At 44.0% G+C, this 21,227-nt stretch overlaps 1 protein-coding gene across 4 annotated transcripts in view; it reads left to right on the top strand.

The window, feature by feature from the left end:
• Positions 1 to 21,227, top strand: part of FAM149A (family with sequence similarity 149 member A) — a 172,796-nt gene that overhangs the window by 132,301 nt on the left and 19,268 nt on the right. For 3 of the 4 annotated variants that reach the window (XM_030191479.1, XM_030191481.1, XM_030191480.1), the window contains exons 8-10: positions 2,983 to 3,122; positions 7,253 to 7,356; positions 10,294 to 10,518. In XM_030191479.1, the coding sequence (XP_030047339.1) occupies positions 2,983 to 3,122; positions 7,253 to 7,356; positions 10,294 to 10,518 (469 nt within the window). The remainder of the gene's footprint in view (positions 1 to 2,982; positions 3,123 to 7,252; positions 7,357 to 10,293; positions 10,519 to 21,227) is intronic. The other variant, XM_030191482.1, reaches the window with a different exon arrangement.

The following is a 21,227-nucleotide window of genomic DNA, read 5'->3' as shown; positions in this document are numbered from 1 at the left end:
AATTATGGCTGGAAGAGGGATGAAATCAAAAAGGGGTAAAAGAGGAAGCGTATTTCAGGTTCTGTCATAAGGTCAGATCCGAGAGGCGCAGAAGGGTCTTAATTTAAGTCAGGTCCTTTGTGTAGGCTTGCTTGTAGAGGTAAGTTTTTAGCAGCTTCCAGAAGGGTAAATGCTTGGCATAAGTGCTTGTGCTTAAACACAAATTCCAAAAGTAGACCGAATTTACATATAAATATATGTGTGGGGACTAATTTGAACAACTAAGATATAATAATGTCCCAAACATCAATCTTTCATATAGTTTTCATTAATTTCTATAATACAATGGAAAGAAAGTAGATTATTTCCATTTTTTTCATTATTTCATTATTTTTTTCTTTTGGGGATCATCAGATATAATAGCAGCTCACACCATAAAGAACAATCAGTTCATTTCTTAGATAGTTCAAAGAAAATGGTTGTGTGCTTAAACACATACACATAGATACCTGGTTATGCTAGTATTTTAAATCTAGTGACTCTTAAGAGGGCAATTCTATAAACTGGGTGCTCACATTTATTATTATTTGTTTGGATTTAGGTCACACCGGTGAGTTACATTGAGATACACAGTCCTTGGAGGGCTCATAATCTTAAGTTTGTAGCTAAGGCACTGGAGGGTTAAGTGACTTACCCAAGATCACGAGGAGAGCATCCCATTTCTTTCCCCCTTTGTGCACATGATTACTAGCATACGCGTGGGAAAGCATGCAGTTACATGCCTATATGCCAATATGCTGCATTAGCACTATTCTGCAATACCCACCTAATTTACATAGCCTGTTTTGCAAGAGGTGGAGTGGAGGAGTGGCCTAGTGGTTAAGGTGGTGGACGTTGGTCCTGAGGAACTGAGTTCAAGTCCCACTTCAGGCACAGGCAGCTCCTTGTGACTCTGGGCAAGTCACTTAACCCTCCATTGCCCCATGTAAGCCGCATTGAGCCTGCCATGACTGGGAAAGCGCAGGTTACAAATGTAACAAAAAAAAAAAAAAAGAGGTGCAAACACAGGGATGGACCACAAGGATATAGGCAGGGCTCCCTCTTAGGCGTGCAGCTTATATAATACTGTAAGTTACATGCATTCCTGCCATTTTAGACACTCACTCTTATGCCAGCTCTATGCCTGGTGCCCTTTGGAGGGGCTGGTTGTAGTGATATCCTAGCATGTGTTGTATTGTGAAGACATTTTTTTCTCCTGGCAAAGGGCCACTAAAACAGACATTATGAGAATCAGGTGCTCAACATTCAGAGTTATCTATTTATTTACTTATTTACAACATTTGTATCCCACATTAAATATGAATTAGGTTGAAACCTGGGAGAAGTAAAATCTTTTTTTCCTATGCCTAGAATAAAAGCGATAGATGGTTTGTGGTGAGAGCTTGCTCCTTTTGTTTTGTGGGTGAATGGATGAATTATGAATTTGTGCTAATTATAATTATGATGCTGCTGATTATGGTGCTGATTGTGCTAATTATGCTGATTATTATTATGCTGCTGCTGATTCTATTTATGATGATTATGATTACCTTATTAATATTCATATTGACCTTATTAATATTCATATTGATATCGGACTACTTTTGGGCTGGAAAAATTTTCACCCTCTGGCAACTTAGCTACAGACTTAAATATTGGGGGTACTCAGGCACCCACAGCACCCACAGAGCTGGCGCCTGTGGGTCAGGGAGGGATTAAGGAATAAGCAAACTAGGCACATGCCTAGTGCCCAAACATTTAGGACAGGCCTTCTCAGATGTACTAATTCAATCATTCCTAAGGTAGAGTTTTGCCCTGGTAAGTCAGAGTAGAAGAGGGAAGGTAAGGGGAATCAGAACCGTGTTGCCCACAGAGGTTTATCTATTCTCCCCACCCCCTGTGCATTGTATTTGATCCAACTGAAGGAGTTAGTGATCTGTACTTCTTACTGCTTCTTCCCCCTCTGCCAGTTTTCCTCTACAGTTTGAACCACAAGGGGCCCAGTTTCTTGAAATTATAAACTGTATTTATGTTACAGTTGGAGGTCCAGCACACTTGTTTGCCTGAATCCTAGGTTAATGGGCTTTGTCTTGTATAACATCAACTGAATATGCAGAGTAAAAAGTAACTAGATATGGCAGTTGTTTTCATAAATGATGAAGGCCATGAGGGAGTAAAGAATTTGAGATTATCATAGTCAATTCTATTCTTCACATATAGGGTTACCATATTTGCACAGTCAAAAAAGAGGACCCAAAAAATAAAAATGATTACTACCTTTGCTAAAGAAATATTTAATTGTAGCAAATGTGTAAATGGCTTTTAGACAGTTAGTGGACACACATCAAACAGTGACTGACTTACAGTACAGCAGTATATAATCTACATTTTTAAAAAAAATTCTAGATTTGAGTTTGACCGAGTCTGAGCCCAAGAGTACTTGTCAAAAGAATAACTATTCCTCAGCATCTTTAGCTGGCTTCTGATATACATATGAAAGTCTTTACATACGTTTACAGTTGTGCTGCATGAATAAAATTCCTTTGACAGATAATAGGCCAGAGATGGTTCCTCTCATTATGTGTGGAGGTTTGTTGTTTATAGGCACATAAAAAAGAGGACATTTTCCTAAAAATTATAAACCTGGAGGACATGAGTCCAAAAGGAGGACATGTCCTCTTAAAAGTCAAGATAGCTCACCTACTATAACTACCTTAATCACCCCTTTCCTTCCTTCTACCCTTACTTAATCTCGGCACAATATCAAATATATCTGTCACCCTGCAATGACTTTGTCAACAAAACTATGTAAGCCACATTGAGCCTGCAAATAGGTGGGATAATGTGGGATGCAAATGCAATAAATAAATAAATATATGGTAACCCTATTCACATAGTCACCAGTTTCTGTAAGTGCACTGAATCTGTGAATAATCTCCCCCTTCCCTCTCTATACTGTCATAGATGATGGCAAACAGATAGAGAAGATAAAAAGCACTGGGAAAAAACTGCTTCCAATGCCAATCTCCCGTTTGGTGACGGAGACAGCAAGTGTTCCCCCATCACGAGGCTCTTCATTTGGATCTCATTCCTACACATCTCAGGTAAAGCGGCTTGTGAAAATGGGGTTCCTGTTATTCTTCTAGCCAGAATATATGCGGTGTCTAAATTTAGGCTATCAAGCCAGGTTTTCTGGTAATTATTGCTCTTCGCTTTATGGAGATGGTTGTTCAGGTGCTGTGTAATAGTGAGCAAACTGAAGCACAATATTAGTGATATTTGTTGTTATTATTTTGTAATTTTTCTGTCTATAACGGGTGTTTGCTCCTTAATATGCATTAAATGGTAGTAATGGGCATTATATTGCTGAGGTACATTAATATTGATTACCATGAGATACATGGAGGGGCATAATCGAACGGGCCCCAAATCTCAACATTTAGGTCGACCTTAGAGATGGTCGACCTAAATGTTGAGATGGTTGTCCCCGGTTTTTGGCAATAATGGAAACTGAGGACGCCCATCTCAAAAACGACCAAATCCAAGGCATTTGGTCGTGGGAGGAGCCAGCATTCATAGTGCACTGGTCCCCCTCACATGCCAGGACACTAACCTGGCACCCTAGGGGGCACTGCAGTGGACTTTGGAAATTGCTCCCAGGTGCATAGCTCCCTTACCTTGTGTGCTGAACCCCCCAAAACCCACTCCCCACAACTGTACACCACTACCATAGACCTAAGGGGTGAAGGGGGACACCTACATGTGGGTACAGTGGGTTTTGAAGGGCTCACATTTACCAGCACAAGTGTAACAGGTAGGGGGGGATGGGCCTGGGTCCACCTGCCTGAAGTGCACTTCACCCACTAAAACTGCTCCAGGGACCTGCATACTGCTGTCATGGAGCTGGGTATGACATTTGAGGCTGGCAAAAAATTGTTTTTAATTTTTTTTGTTTAGGATGGGAGGGGGTTGGTGACCACTGGTGGAGTAAGGGGAGGTCATCCCCGATTCCCTATGGTGGTCATCTGGTCAGTTTGGGCAACTTTTTGAGGCTTGGTCATGAAAATAAATGGACCAAGTAAAGTTGACCAAATGCACGTCATGGACGCCCTTCTTTTTTCCATTATCGGCCGAGGATGCCCATCTCTTAAGCACGCCCCAGTCCCACCTTTGCTACACCTCCGGCATGCCCCCGTGAACTTTGGTCGTCTCCACGACGGACTGCAGTTGAGTGCGCCCAAAATCGGCTTTCGATTATGCCGATTTGGGCGACCCTGAGAGAAGGACGCCCATCTCCCGATTTTGTCGGAAGATGGGGGCCCTTCTCTTTCGAAAATGCCCCTGTAAGCCTCCCCAGCCCCAATTGCAATCTTCCCCAGCCACCGGACTTACTACCTCTGTCCTTCCATCCTACTACTACTACTCATCATTTCTATAGCGCTACTAGACATACGCAGCACTACCCCACTTTCTCTCCCTCCTCATCCACCCTGTATTGCCCCGTTTCTTCCTCTCTCCTCTTCCATCCACCCCCGCCAGGCCAATGCAGCATAATTTTCCTCCCTCCTCTTGCACTTTTGCTGGGTCTCTGCCAGTAAACAATGAAGACGTGTGTGACTGCAGCTCTCTGCACACTGTTACTGCTTCCTGTGCCATCCTGAAAGTTTACATCAGAGGAGGCGGGATGTGTAGGTGGGTGAAGAGAGAGAGAGAACAGAGCAATGCGTAGATGAGGTGGGGGCAGTACTGGATAGGAAAAAGTGGAGAGAGAGAGAGAGAGATAAGGGGCAATATTGGATAGGGGGAGAGAGGCTGCAGAGAGGGGAAACAGATACAGCGGCAATGCCGCATGCCAGGAGCAGAGACAGACAGACAGGGACTATGCTGGATGGCGGGGGCAGGGGAAAGAGAGAGGAGATATGGGATGGTGGGAAAGGAGAGGGAGAGTGAAAGAGAGGGGATATTGGATGGCAAGGGGATAGAGAGAGATGCTGGATAGCAGGAGGAGAGAGAGAAGAGAGGGGATGCTAGATGGTGAGGGGGAGGGAAAGACAGAAAATGCTGGATGACAGGTGGTAGATTCAAAAAGGGAGGAGATGATGGATGGCAGGGGAGAGAGGAATGAGTTAATGAAAGACTGGGGGGAATAAGAGGAAGGAAAATGTGAGTGCTAGAGTGAGTGAAAGAAGAAAGCTCTAGGTAGATGCATTAAAAGAGAGAGACTGAAGACTGGAAAATATGAATGAAATCTGAATAGATAGGTAGAAAAGGTCTTTGATACTTTATGGAAATTAAAATGAATTAGATCTTTCTTTCCAATGTCAGCATGCATGGGTTTTCCACATGCTGCAGCCACTTTTAGTGTGGCAGTAAAATGGCCACGTTTGTGTTTTATTTTTTGTAATGGTCATGTGCTAATTTTCCCATTAGCGCATGGCCATTACCAAGAGAGCCCTTACCGTCACCAATTTAAGTGCTCCCTCGCTACTCCCACACTAATCAGGTAGTGCGTGGTAATGTGCCCATGCTACCTACTTAGTGCGGGCACGCCTACTCTCCGCCCATGGGCACGCCTCCTGCACTGAAAAGTTAAAAATATTTTCCAGTGTGTCCCATGGTAATGCTCTTAGTACAAGGACCCCTTTATTCGTTAATTTATAATATAGCAATTGGAGTATGTCAGCTTTTGAGATTTACATCTTCTCTCTTTATATTTGCAAGGTACAGAGGGACATGCATTACTTTTTCTACTTCACTAGTGTTTCTCTTGGGGATTGAGTTTAATTTTTGTCTACATATTTCTATTTTAGTTTGCAGTTACTTCTACACTTGAGGGTCTACCTGTGTTCGTGTGTGAAAAAATCAGGGTATTCTGTTAGCATTGAATATATATATGTGTAGGAAGTTAGTACTGTAATTGTATGGTAGAATTGCTTTATAGGTCCCGAGTAATGGGTCTTGCATTGCTTCACAGCAGGGGCGTAGCCAGAGTTCGGCGGGAGGGGGGTCCAGAGCCTGAGGTGAGGGGGGCACATTTTAGCCCCCCCCCCCCCCCCGGCGCCGCTGACCCCCCCGCCGCCATTGCTGAAACCCTGCCGCCATTGCTCCCCCCCAACTTTGACCCCCCCCCCCACCGCCGACCCCCCCTCCCGCCGCCGCCTACCTTTGCTGGCGGTGGACACCAACCCCCGCCAGCCGAGCCGAGGTCCTCTTCTTCCCAATCCCGCGCAAGGCTTCGTTCTAGTCTGACGTCCTGCACGTACAACGTGCAGCACATCGTCATTCTGATCTTACGCATCACGAGATCAGCATCAGGAAATATTGGCCTCACAACCATGCATTTTGAATGTGGTTTTGTGATATGGCCTTAAGAAGGAGGATGAAGAGCAGTCGGGAGTTGTAAGTACGTTGGGTTGAAGAGGCATGCACAAGGCTAATTTGTCTAGGACACCCAGTACCCTCGCACCAGCCCTGCCTATGTTTCGGGCTCTCCCTCTTTATCCACGTTTTTTATCCTGCTATAAGTCAAACTTCTTTAAACTGTCTTTCTTGTAATTTCCTTGGCTGATTTCTATCTTTAATAAAAACAAACATTCATATTTTTCTGCTTTTTTGGAAGTTTGCCAGGCTGTGTGCTCAGTATGTTCTATTGTGAATTCTTTCCTCCCGATATTCAGCTGGCGGCGGACAGCGTTTTTTTTGTCTGCCATTGGCACTTAAACTGGAAATTCAATACTGGGCCCTGTGTGGGCTTTGGCATTGAATTTCCAGTTTTTAAAAATCCGGCTGGCATTTGCCCGGTTAAGTCAGACGTAGCCAGCCATGGGGCTAGTGCATAAAGATAAGACAGCTATTTATACGGTCCTATTGATGCGCTAAACATTGGCAGTTAGCACTGAATATTGGGAGCTAACCAGACTCCGCCCCCTGAAACATCCCCCGATGTAGCCGGCTTCCATGTTGGCGCTAACCAGTCATTTTTCAGTGTCACTAAGTGCCACTGAAAATGACCGGACAGCCGCATACAAGTGAGTTAACTTAACCTGTCAGCAGCCGTTCCCGACTGGTTAACTCACTTTGAATATCGGCTGGTTATTAAAGTATATTCCAGAAAAAGTAATCACATTTCTCCATGTTGACTTTTTCAAGTAATTGACAGCTTGCTCTTGTGAATGAAAGTCACTGAACTGATGAACATACATACATACATACATACGCCTGTCACATTCTCTAGGCTCATCGTTTGACAAGCAGTCTCTACAGTGACTTGAATGGAGTTATGACGATACAAGCTAAACCACTGCAGCACAGACATGCAGCGCTGATAGATAAGGCACAGTAAGTATTAGTGAGCAATTAGCACCCAACATTTTTTGCCAGTATTGTTTTTTTTTTATCAAACATGTTCTATTAAAAGCAGCTTTATTGTTTTGTTTTTTTATTTAATAAACCACCTCTTTTTTAAATGCAGCAAAACAGTTTACAGTCCAAAATTAAAGAGTAAGAGCGAACGTAAAAATAGAGAGCTGGATAAAAACAACAATTGAAACAGTACTTGATAAATGGCATATTATCAAGGAAAGGCTTACAAATTGGTATAATTACATCACGTGAGAGCCAAGAGAAGGAGGAAAATAGAGTGGAGAAGACCAGGGGCGTAGCCAGACTTCGGCGGGAGGGGGGTCCAAAGCCCGAGGTGAGGGGGCACATTTTAGCCCCCCCCCCCGGCGTCGCCGACCCCCCCCTGCCACCAACTTTGACCCCCCCTGCCATTGCCAACCCCTCCCGCCACCAACTTTGACCCCCCCGCCACCAACGATCCTCTCGACACCCCCCCCCGCCGCCAACAACCCGCCGTCGCCTACCTTTGCTGGCGGGGGACCCCAACCCCCCGCCAGCCGAGATCCTCTTCTTCCCATTCCCACGCAAGGCTTCATTCTAGTCTGACGTCCTGCACGTACAACGTGCAGGACGTCAGACTCACAGAAACAGAACTAAGCCTTGGAGAAGACAAAGCCAAGAGCAGACAGAATACTAAGAGAGGACCCTGGAGACAAAAGAGAATTAGTTAAGTCATCGATGCCTGACAGTAGAACTGTGTTTTTCAGTTAGTCCTAGAAGTTGAAAACAGTCTTCGAGATCCACAACCCAGCCTGGTTTTTCAGGACTTCCACAATGAATATGTATAAGATCTGTTTGCATGCAGTGGAAGCAGTGAATGCAAATAGATCTCATACATATTCATTGTGGAAATCCTGAATACAAAGCTCAGTTGTGGACCTTGAGGACTGGATTTGAGGACCCCTGCTGTAAGTTATGAAACTCCACAGCCTAGGGCTAAATAACTGAATGCCAAGTACCACATTGATTCATGATAAAGTTTAGAAAGTGGGGGAGGCAAGTCATTAGAAGATGAAACTGGAAGATCTCTGAACAGGAGCAGGGAACCAAAATACCCTATTACTATTTAGGCTGCCCTGAGTGGATTGCTTTGAAGACAAGAAAAGGAATCTTTCTTGTATGAAGTAGGAAGCCAGTGATGTGTTGTAAACTGAACCTTTTCATATAAGGAGCAGACCCCACTGGGAAAAGCAGCACTTGTTTCCTGTTTGAACACATTCCTTTTGTCTGCTTTTGTTGCACTATAGTTCCTTCAGCCGCTACCTTTAATTGGTTTGAAGCATACAGTAGATTCGGGGAACTATTACGAGACCCCTGATGTAGGTGTTTCATGATGCCAAAACATGGACCGTGTCCGGTCCCTTTGTATCGGCAACAATAAATATTTCCTCAGAGTATCTCCGCCATTGGATTCGTCTTTTAATCAGCCTCTACTGCTTGCTTGGACTTTCTGACATAGAGGTTTTTTCCTGCCCTTGTGTTTCTGTAAACTGAACAGTCATTCAATTCCTTAATCATTTTGGTTGCCTTTCTCTGAACCTTTTCTAAGTCTACTGTATCATTTTTGAGATATGGCGACCAGAATTGCACACAGTACTCAAGATGCAGTTGCACCGTGGAACGATACAGAGGCAATGTGATATTCCTTTTTAATTTTTCTCTCCTTTCCTAATAATTTTCTAACATTCTGTTTGCTTTTTTGGCCGCTGCTGCACACTGAGCATAAGATTTCAATGTATTGTCTATGATGACACCAAGATCTTTTCCCTAGCTGGTTGATCCTAATTTGAAACCTATCATTGTGTAGCTGTAATTTGGGTTATTCTTCCCAGTGTGAATCACTTTGCAATTGTCCACATTAAATTTCAGACTGAAGAAGGGGTATAAGACAGAATGAGTGACTGCAGGAAGAGATGTTGTGGTGAGAGAGAGAGAGACTGCTGGTGGAGAGGAAGGAGAATAAGAGAGAATGAGAAACTGCAAGGCGAGAGGAAGGCATATGCAAGAGGGAAACTGCTGTGAGAGAAGAAGGGGGTATGTGATAGAGAGCAAGTGCTAGGGGAGAGAAGGGATGTAGGAGCAATGTATTATTTCTAATTTGTGATCCCTTGTTCTGTATTTGGTCAGGGTCTGTTGGTGTGATAGTAATGGCAGGTGGGGAAATTGGAGGAGAGGGGATTGGGGAGGGGACCCTCCTTTATTTTCTGATCTGGGCCCTAGCATGTCTTAACACCTGTCCTGACCCTTGCTGTATAGCTGGTGGGGATCCCTAAGCATTCCCAGCTGAGGACCTCCTCAAAGGATAGCCAGAACTCTCTTCTACCAAGCTCTGAAGTTGGCAACAGCTTCCTTAGGCCACCGACAACTAAGCTTGTGTGGGGTGCCAGCACTGGTGGCTTAGGGACGTTGTTGCTGCCTGCCAAGCTTGGTAAGAGGGAGTTTTGGCCATCTTTGGAGAAAGTTTTCAGCTGACAGAGCTTGGGGATCTTTATTAGCTAATGTATTCATATTTTGAGGTGAGGGCAGGGCAGGGTAGAGAAAAGTTTGTGCCCTCCCAAAATTGGCTGTCTGGCTATGCCACTGGCTGGAATTAACTGTCTTCTGAACTGGTATCTGTTACACCAAATACATAAGAACATAAAAGTAGCCATACTGGGTTAGACCAATGGTCCATCTAGCCCAGCTTTCTGTTTTCCAATCAGTGGCCAAGCCAGGTCACAAGTACCTGGCAGAAACCCAAATTATGGCAGCATTTCATACTACAAATCCCAGGGCAATCAGTTGCTTTCCCCATGTCCGTCTTAACAAGTGAGACTATGTGATAATTCAGATTGGAAAAACTGACGCTGTCTAACATGAGGTCTTTTTCTTTAGGAATGAGCAGGATGATAAAGTCCTTGGTGTAGGTTCCAGCGTTCTCGCCTCTGTGCGCGGTCGGCTCGGGCGAATTGCTGACAACAGTATTCTCTCATCTCGAGTGCTGCAGGTGTCTCAGAGGAAAACTCCAGCACAACGCAGGTTGCCCTCTCTCACGTCTGACACCCTGCGATCGAAGACGCCAAACGTTTACAATGATAAAGTTCTCAGGGGGACTAAATTGTGAGTGCAGTTTTTGTCTTTGGGTGTGCTAAAGTTCTGGGCCATGCTGATCTTGTACCAAAAACCTTCAAGTGTGAATTTTTCCATAAGCAACCTCACTTTACATTCAAAGGAAAGGAAAAGGGCAGTGCTGGAGCAAAGAAAAGAAAAAAGTCAGAAGTAGAAACAATAGCATTCTTTTTGGTTACATCTGTTTCCACTGGTAAGTATGCTTGTAGCCTATGGCAGTGATCTTTACTAGTTTTTTAAGTTGAGACAGTTTTGGGTACAAAAGGGCTGAAGGAGAGTTGACAAATATCTTCCTACATAGGACCATGACACTGACTACCAGTCTGCATCTCTTTCATAAATGCCCCCTTGCCTAGGCTTATGCCTCTAATCTGTCAAACTCGCCCCCACTCCACACTGTACAAGTGCCTGTGTACCACTAGATTCTCTTACCCCCCTCCTTTTCTGACCACTTTTTTTCTCAGCCCCCATCCTGTCCCATCATTATCTTCTGTTTGTGGTCTCTTACTGTCCTCTCACCATAATTGAAATTAACACAAATCACAAGCATCATAAATACAATGAAGAGTAATATAAATGCAATCATTTATCCTAGAGCTTGGATAAACAAAAAAAATGTATTCAGTTTCTTAATACCAAGTCTTTTTCCTTTTTGACAAAAAACTGAATTGAACATTGGAGACAGACATTGCTGCTTGCAATTCAACATTAGAGACATAAACAGAAAAGAAAACCCATTTCCTTGTGTTCTGAGCAAATGAAGATATCAGAGATGCACATGTCCAAAAGCTGATATACTCCAATTACCAAACTTTGAGTAAAATGCTTTTCTCTATCTTTGCTGTGTGGCCATTTTTTCTAATCACATTTATTTATTTATTTAGATTTTGCTCACACCTTTTTCAGTAGTAGCTCAAGGTGAGTTACATTCAGGTACACTGGATATTTCTCTGTCCCAGGAGAGCTCACAATCTAAGTTTGAACCTGAGGCAATGGGGGGTATTATTCCCAATCGCTCTGGTTTATGCTTTCTTCTCTTCCCACATGAGGCTGTTTTCATGCATTCTGTCTCTTCAGCAATGCCTCTGTCAGTCTGAGTCCCTGTCCTTTCCTCAGTTCTCAGCTTTCTATGTTAACCCCCCATCATTGACTCTGTGGCTTCTCACTTCTCTCTCCCCACCATCCCACTCTGTCCTCCCCAAGGAAGATCCTTCTTCTCCCCCTCCCTCTCTCCTTCCACTCTCACAAGGCCCAGCATTTCTGCTTCTCACTCCACTTCTCCACCCTACAAGTTCAGCATTTCTCCTTATCCCTCACTGTCTCCCCTACCAGGTCCAGCATTTCTCCTCCATCCCATTCTCCTCTACCAGGTCCAACATCTCTCCTCCTTCCCAATCACCCCCACCAGGTTCCGCATTTCTCTTTCTCCTTTCCCACAAGGTCTAGCATCTCTCCTTCACCCTCCTGTGCCCCCCACCAGGTCCAACATGTTTCCTCCATCCCTCCCCACAAGTCCAGCATCTCTTCTTATTCCTCCCCTTCCCTGCACCAAGTCCAGCATCTCTCTTTCTCCATTCCATCCCCCCACCTACCAGGTCCAGCATCTCTCCTTCCTTCTCTCCTATCCCCAGTAGGCCCGGCATCTCTCCATCTTCCTTCTCTCCTCCATCCACCAGATCGAGCATTTCTTTTTCCCTCCCTGGTACCCCGACTGGACACCTCCCCTCCCGCTGATTCTGACTAAACTTCCCAACTCCTCACCCATCTCTAAATGCAGGAGAGATGTCCAATTGGTCCAGCCTAATGCCTGACCCTTAGTGGTGTATTCCAATGCACCACTGGTGGTCAGTCTGCCAAATATAGGCAGTGATGGCCATTTTGAAAGGTGGCAGCACTGGAGGCATGAGCAATTGGGTATTGCTCCTGCATTTACAGATAGATAGAATATTTGGGGGGGTGTCAGTGGAGTGTCTCCGGAGTTGTAGGATATCTGGGTTGGGTGGGTGGGGGAGGTCTGGGGAACCTTGCTGCTAAAAAAGAAAAATAATAATAATACCCCACTGGCCAAAACATATTTGGAAAGCTGAGGGAATGTTGGCTCACAGGCTTTGCATTGAAGTACACTGGCCTATGGGATTACAACAGGAGGCAGGGTTATCTCGTCTATGCTATAAAGTGTTACCACATAATTTTAAAGAATACTACTGATAATACAGTTGGAGGCTGTGCTTTTGGAACTGGTTCAGATGTATTTTAATTTATGTTTTTTTAAACAGAATTACAACTTCCTTTTATAGATTATTCAGTGAATAGTCTTAGTAAGATTTATTTATTTATGCACATTTTTATATATCACCTACATTTTAATGCAGCCATCTTTCAAAACATTCCCTTTCCCGTCCTCCTTAATAAAACCTTTAACATTATCTGGTTACAAATATTTTCCCTAATTCCTGACCTATAACACCAAACACCTATAACACTAAATAAAAATACTTAATTACTTTTGATATACAGCTACAAGGCCTACACATAGGCATCTTTGCATACCCCAGTGTATCCACTATTCTGACATGATGGCTAAAGCCAAGTTTTTAGTGCTTTGTTAAAAGACCTGTAATGGTCCAGCAGGTGTATTTTAGAAGGCATTTTATTCAACAGCATTGGGGGCCACTGTTGAGAATGATCTAGATTTCCATTTAGTGCACCGCAAGGTTTGTAATGATGGGACTTCCAATAAGTCCCTCTGGCTAGAGCATACATTTGTTTTGGAACATAGGGCACTATTTTGTGGTCCAGATATCTATTGTCATCATTATGAATAGCTCTAAATGTCATGCATAGCATCTTGAATTGTGAATGAGCTTTTTACAGGTAGCCAGTGCAGCAAATCCTGCTGAAGCCCGGTGTGGCACTGAGAAGATTAATCTAGTAATCACATTCTGTTCTACCTGAATATTTAGATAATATGTGGTGTTTCCCCCTTTAGGAATCAATTCAGGGTGGTTGTGTGTGTACATATAATTAAAGGACTTAAATGACTACTTTTCTTTGTAAGGAAAAAGCTCTTTTAATGGTAACAGTCTTGCTTTTAATCTGGAATGAAATGGTGGGGGGGGGGGGGGGGGGTCACATGATGCAGTGAGCCAGGAGACAGCAATTTCCATGAGCTCTGCGACCCTGTCCTGCAGTTTCACCCTCGGCGTCTAAATTCTGCTTCTTCGAACCCTCAGGGGAACATTACTTGAAAAAGAAATAATATATCTACAAGTTTCTTTTCAAAGCTGGAGGGGATATGTCTGCTAAACATGCAGTTTGCATAGCAAGACGTATGAGGAGAGACTGATGACCTGAACCTGTATACCCTGGACAAAAGGAGAACCAGGGGCGATATGATAGAGACATTCAAATATCTGAAAGGTATTAATCCACAAACAAACGTTTTCCAAAAACTGGAAGGAGGTAGAACTAGAGGACATGAATTGAGGTTGAAGGGAGGCTGACTCAGGAATAATATCAGGAAGTATTTTTTTCATCGTAGCAAAAATGTGTGGATAAATACACAAGAATCCTGTTTAGAAGCAATCGAGCCAAAGAAGCTGAGCGGAGACTAGGTGGCAACCCTGGTAATTGTGAAGCACAGCCAGTACTGGGTGGACTTCTGCGCTCTGTGCCCTGATCGTGAATGCATTGATTTGGATGGGCTGGAATGGAACTTACATAAGTACATAAGTAATGCCACACAGGAAAAGACCAAGGGTCCATCGAGCCCAACATCTTGTCCACGACAGTGGACAATCCAGGCCAAGGGCACCTGGCAAGCTTCCCAAATGTACAAACACTCTATACATGTTATTCCTGGAATTGTGGATTTTTCCCAAGTCCATTTAGTAGTGGTTTATGAACTTGTCCTCTAGGAAACCGTCTAACCTCTTTTAAAACTCTGCCAAGCTAACCGCCTTCACCACGTTCTCTGGCAACGAATTCCAGTGGGCTTTAAGCCTGTATTAATTATTTCTTGAAGTGTATTTCTCTTGTTTGGCCAGCATTTGGTTCTTGTTTATGTTTAAAGCTGTTACAGACAAATGACTGTTCCCTCTTTGGTTAACTCAGATAAGAGGTAACCTGCAATGATGTGGCCAGCTATTTTTACAACTTCTTGTTCTGGGCTCTGAACTGGCTTTTTTTTCCCCCAGTCTTAGCCATAGAGAGTGAGGAGTGGCCTAGTGGTTAGGGTGGTGGACTTTGGTCCTGGGGAACTGAGTTCAATTCCCACTTCAGACACAGGCAGCTCCTTATGACTCTTGGCAAGTCACTTAACCCTCCATAGCCGCATTGAGCCTGCCATGAGTGGGAAAGCGCAGGGTACAAATGTAACAAAAAAAAAGAGAGAAAGATCTCTTTACTGAGGCCCTGTGAACAGTTTTATTTGATAACTTGTGAGCAGCTATATGTCCTGATCTCCCAAGAGATAGTAAACAAATGTTTTCATGACATACTTTGTCTTTTTTTCTTGTAGCAGCAGTGGGATTGTCAGGCTCATTGCGTGGATGAGGATCACCATCCACTGAGTTTTTTTTTTACCTGTAGCCTCCAGACACAGAGTACAGTGAACGAGTGTAGCAGTTACAGGGTCCCTTTTCTGTTAATTTTTTTTGGTAGTATTAGGACATTATGTTAAATGAGTCCTCCTCAAAATTATCACTTTATGAGCAAGTACTTCAGAGAATTTTGAGGAAAAGGCCTCGAGAAACCCCGTGACATGAAATACAAGTCACTCGGGGTTGGACTTCCTCATCATCGGCCTGAAAAACCTCGTGATTCAATTATCATAAAGCTAACTAATTAAGTTAAACAAACTTAGCTTTAGAAGTAAATCTCTGTGTTCTTTTTAAACGTTTGTGTCCGTGATCAACGATAGCCAGCGTTTCGAATTCTGCTTCAGGATCACCGGGCAAATCTGCAATCACAAAAGAGAGCACATAGATGGAAGAACTAGCTTGATGCTCAAACAGTTCATCAGTGAGAGGGCCCCTTGACCTAATAAGAGAACATTGGGAGGGGAAAGTTGACACCTCTGACACCCCTGTATTTGAATATGTAGTTAATATATGGCAGAGATTAGAAGACCTTGTGGGCTTTGTCAGAGATAGCGCTATAGAAATGATTTGTAGTAGTAGTAGATAACTTGCTGGTAGCCCACACTATGCTAAAGACCTGGTATGATCGTAAGGCCCGAAACAGAGAGTTTTATGAGGGCCAGCAGATACTTGTTTTAGTCCCAGTTTGTCAGAATAAACTGTAGGCTAATTGGGCGGGACCTTACAAGGTCATAAGACGGCTGAATGATACAAACTGTTCCTCAAGACAGAAAGCAGCATACCTTTCATGTAAATATGTTAAAGGCTTATGCAGATCACACAGCCATGATAGTAGCTGTGTATAGCCCACCAGAAGAGTGTCAGGATAGTGAATCTATTCCTGACCTTCTGGCAGAGATATTACCAGAGGGATCTGATACTGAAGAGAGACCATCTAAATGTACGGACTGTGGAAAGACCATCAGTCAAAAGGAAGAACTATAAGGACAACAGGAAACACGTATAAGAGAGACACATTTTACATGCTCTCAGTACGAGAAAGATTTCAGTATGAAGAGAGAGCTAATGCAGCACCTGAAAAATAATAAAGAAACTGGAATATGTACAAATATAGAATATGGGAAAACTGTATCAATAAAACAAACATGGCGGGTCCACGGAAGCAGCAAGGCAAACGATCTGCAAACTCCAAGGTGGAAAACAGCGAAGCAGTTCCGTGGTAAATGTAAACAAGCTTTATTAATAAAATAGCATGGAATCAACTTCCTGAGCCCTTACGCCAAGCCCCCTCCCTACCCATCTTCAAATCCTTGCTCAAAGCCCACCTCTTCAATGTTGCTTTCGGCACCTAACCTTTATACCTTTCAGGAAATCTAGACTGCCCCTATTTGACTGACTGTACATTTGTCCTTTAGATTGTAAGCTCCTTTGAGCAGGGACTGTCCTTCTATGTTAAATTGTACAGTGCTGCGTAACCCTAGTAGCGCTTTAGAAATGTCAAGTAGTAGTAGTACTACTACTACTACCACTTAACATTTCTAGAGCGCTACTAGGGTTACGCAGCACTGTACAATTTAACAAAGAGAGACAGTCCCTGCTCAAAGAGCTTACAATCTAATAGACAAGTGAACAGTCGGTCCGATAGGGGCAGTCAAATTGGGGCAGTCTGGATTCACTACTACTACTACTACTATTTAGCATTTCTGTAGCGCTACAAGGCGTACGCAGCGCTGCACAAACATGGAAGAAAGACAGTCCCTGCTCAAAGAGCTTACAATCTAATATGTAATTTATCTTTAAAATCAAGCATGATACCAGAAAATTAAAAATTGGCATTACATTGGCAACCCTCCAAAAAGGGTTCACTGAACGGTAAGGGTTAGGTGCCGAATGCAGCATTGAAGAGGTGGGCTTTAAGCAAAGACTTGAAGACGGGCAGGGAGGGGGCTTGGCGTAAGGGCTCAGGAAGGTTGTTCCAAGCATAGGGTGAGGCGAGGCAGAATGAGCGGAGCCTGGAGTTGGCGGTGGTGGAGAAGGATACTGAGAGGAGGGATTTATCCTGTGAACGGAGGTTACGGACAGGAACGTAAGGGGAGATGAGGGTAGAAAGATAGTGAGGGGCAGCAGACTGAGTGCATTTGTAGGTAAGAAGGAGAAGCTTGAATTGAATGCAGTATCTGATCGGAAGCCAGTGAAGTGACCTGAGGGGTGATATGAGTATATCGGTTCTGGCGGAATATGAGACGTGCAGCAGAGTTCTGAACAGATTGAAGGGGGGATAGATGGCTAAGTGGGAGGCCGGTGAGGAGTAAGTTGCAGTAGTCCAGGCGAGAGGTAATGAGAGCGTGGACGAGAGTTCGGGTGGTGTGTTCAGAGAGGAAAGGGCGAATTTTGCTGATGTTACAGAGGAAGAAGCGACAGGTCTTGGCTATCTGCTGGATATGCGCAGAGAAGGAGAGAGAGGAGTCAAAGATGACTCCGAGGTTGTGGGCAGATGAGACGGGGAGGATGAGGGTGTTATCAACTGAGATAGAAAGTGGAGGAAGAGGAGAAGTGGGTTTTGGTGGAAAGACAATAAGCTCGGTCTTGGACATGTTCAGTTTCAGGTGGCGGTTGGACATCCAGGCAGCAATGTTGGATAAGCAGGCCGATACCTTTGCCTGGGTCTCCGTGGTGATGTCTGGCGTGGAGAGATACAGTTGGGTGTCATCAGCATAGAGATGATACTGGAAACCATGAGATGAGATCAGGGAGCCCAGGGAAGAGGTGTAGATTGAGAAGAGAAGGAGTCCAAGGACAGATACCTGGGTAACACCAACAGATAAGGGGATGGGGGTGGAGGAAGATCCATGAGAGTGAACTTTGAAGGTGCGGTGGGAGAGATAGGAGGAGAACCAGGAGAGGACAGAGCCCTGGAACCCAAATGAGGACAGTGTGGCAAGAAGTAAGTCATGATTGACAGTGTCAAAAGCGGCGGATAGATCGAGGAGGATGAGGATGGAGTAGTGGCCTCTGGATTTGGCAAGGAACAGGTCATTACAGACTTTAGAGAGTGCTGTTTCTGTCGAGTGAAGAGGGCGAAAACCGGATTGAAGCGGATCGACGATGGCATGAGAGGAGAGAAAATCAAGGCAGCGGCTGTGGACTGCGCGCTCAAGTATCTTGGAGAGGAAGGGTAGGAGGGAGATGGGGCGGTAGTTGTAGGGACAGGTAGGGTCTAGTGATGGTTTTTTGAGGAGTGGCGTGACTACGGCATGCTTGAAGGTGTCGGGGACAGTTGCAGTGGAGAGAGAGAGGTTGAGGATATGACAGATGGAGGGGGTGATAGTAGGAGAGATGGTGGGGATGGGATCAGAGGAACAAGTGGTGCATTTTGAGGAGGAAAGAAGGCGGGCGGTTTCCTCCTCGGAGATATCAGTAGTAGTAGTAGTAGTAGAGTATATTGCCCAATATACTCTATATGCTCAATAAAGCAAACATTACAGAATATTAGAAAAACACTGCTGAGAGAATACCTTCATGGCCTGGTTATGACAGTAGCTTCAACCAGGAAGAAAGCCCCACAAGAAATACAAAATTTCACCCAGGAAAAAGACCAGTTTCAAGTACAGAGTGTAAGAAAAGTTTCAATTGCTGGAAATTATTGTCAATTCAGCATAGAATTCCTTCAGGGATGAAACCATTTACATACACTGAATGTAAAAAAAAAACCTTTATTCATAAATCACAGCTAACAAAACACCAATGAATCCACATAGGAGTAAAACCATTTACATGCGCTGAGCATGGTAAAAGCTTCTGTCAGAAGATACTCCTTATTATTCATAAAATGAAGCATACAGGATTGAAACCATTAGCATGTAGTGAGTGTGGTAAAATCTTTTATTATAAGCACTGGAAAGGCAATGAACATGGCAATGCTGATGGACTCTCCAGAAAGGAAGAGCCAGAATTGCCCTGACATTGGACTGTCGAGACTCAACCAGCGGTCTGTAGAGGCCGCAGTCCAGGGTCTCTCTCTTAAGGGTTTTAAGCCTGGAAAACTGTAATATTTCTTGAAGTGTATTTCTCTAGTTTGGCCAGCAGGTGGTGCCTGTTTATGTTTAAAGCTGTTACAGACAAATGACTGTTCCCTCTTTAGTTAACACAGATAAGAGGTAACATGCTGTGATGTGGCCAGCTATTTTACAACTTGTTGTTCTGGGTTTTGATGACAACTTCAGAAGTTTTAGAACAAGTACACTAATGGATAGGCTTCTACGGTCTATGCCCTGAAAATAGCATGGACAAATCAAGATCAGGTATATATATGATGTATCACCTCATACCTTATGTAATGAGTTTGTCTTCTCAGGCACATGAATGGACGCACTATACAGGTCTCTATCTGCTGTCATCTACTATGTTTCTATGAAAAAAAGACAGACAGATTGAAGGCTAGGACTCGGCTAATCATAAGATGGCAGATACAGCTTTGTAAGGCCCTGCACTGCTGAAAGACTCTCTGAAAACACTCACTGCAAGGCACTTTTTGCTTTAGATCAAAAGCTTAACTCTATCAATGACAATCTACAAACCTTATTTGTAACAGAGTGGACACCCAGGAGGGAGTGGAAAACATGAAAAAGGATCTGCGGAAGCTAGAAGAATGGTCTAAGGTTTGGCAATTAAAATTCAATGCGAAGAAATGCAAAGTGATGCACTTAGGGACTCGAAATCCACAGGAGATGTATGTGTTAGGAGGTGAGAGTCTGATATGTACGGACGGGAAGAGGGATCTTGGGGTGATAGTATCTGAGGATCTGAAGGCGACGAAACAGTGTGACAAGGCGGTGGCTGTAGCTAGAAGGTTGCTAGGCTGTTTAGAGAGAGGTGTGACCAGCAGAAGAAAGGAAGTGTTGATGCCCCTGTATAAGTCCTTGGTGAGGCCCCACCTGGAGTATTGTGTTCAGTTTTGGAGGCCGTATCTTGCTAAGGATGTAAAAAGAATTGAAGCGGTGCAAAGAAAAGCTATGAGAATGGTATGGGATTTGCGTTACAAGATGTATGAGGAGAGACTTGCTGACCTGACCATGTATACCCTGGAGGAAAGGAGAAACAGGGGTGATATGATACAGACATTCAAATATTTGAAAGGTATTAATTCGCAAATGAACCTTTTCCGGAGATGGGAAGGCGGTAAAACTAGAGGACATGAAATGAGATTGAAGGGGGGCAGACTCAAGAAAAATGTCAGGAAGTATTTTTTTCATGGAGAGAGTGGTGGATGCTTGGCATGCCCTCCCGCATGAGGTGGTGGAGATGAAAACGGTAACGGAATTCAAAAATGCGTGGGATAAACATAAAGGAATCCTGTTCAGAAGGAATGGATCCTCATAAGCTTAGCGGAAATTGGGTGGCAGAGCTGGTGTGGGGGGGGGGGGGGGGGCTGGTGGTTGGGAGGCGGGCTAGTGCTGGGCAGACTTCTACGGTCTGTGCCATGAAAATGGCAGATACTAATCAAGGTCAGGTATACACAAAAAGTAGCACATATGAGTTATCTTGTTGGGCAGACTGGATGGACCGTGCACGTCTTTCTCTGCTGTCATCTACTATGTTACTATGTTATTACATTCAGCAGCTGGTTTTACTGGCAGGGTGACAAAGAGGATTCTGTTCAGAAGAATCAAGGAGAACTGTCGCAACTTCGCAGCTTGGTATCTGCATATGATCTGGAAAACAGGTCGCGGTGTAATAACCTTAGATTCCTGGGTCTTCCAGGATCTGCAAAGGAATCTGAGCTGCAAGGATTTCTGGAAGCCTGCCTAACTTCGTAAGTTTTGGTGTAATGCACCATATGGCCCACTCAAGATAGAATGGGCTCATCGCATAGGCTGGATGCAAGAAGGAATAACAAGACCTGGCCAGTCATAGCCAGAATTCTCAACTACGCATGCAAGGATTGGATTTTAAAGGCTTATTGCCAGAGAACAGTTTTAAAATATCAGAATAATCACATCATGATGTTCCAGAATTACTCTGCTCAAGTTGCTTCCCAGTGAAGCAGTTTTGTTCCTGTGTGTAAGATTTTAGTTGACCATCAAATTCTATTTACAATGC

This window comes from Microcaecilia unicolor, chromosome 2, assembly GCF_901765095.1.
Source record: "Microcaecilia unicolor chromosome 2, aMicUni1.1, whole genome shotgun sequence".
Lineage (NCBI taxonomy): Eukaryota > Metazoa > Chordata > Amphibia > Gymnophiona > Siphonopidae > Microcaecilia > Microcaecilia unicolor.
This window is presented reverse-complemented; position numbering and strand designations above follow the sequence as displayed.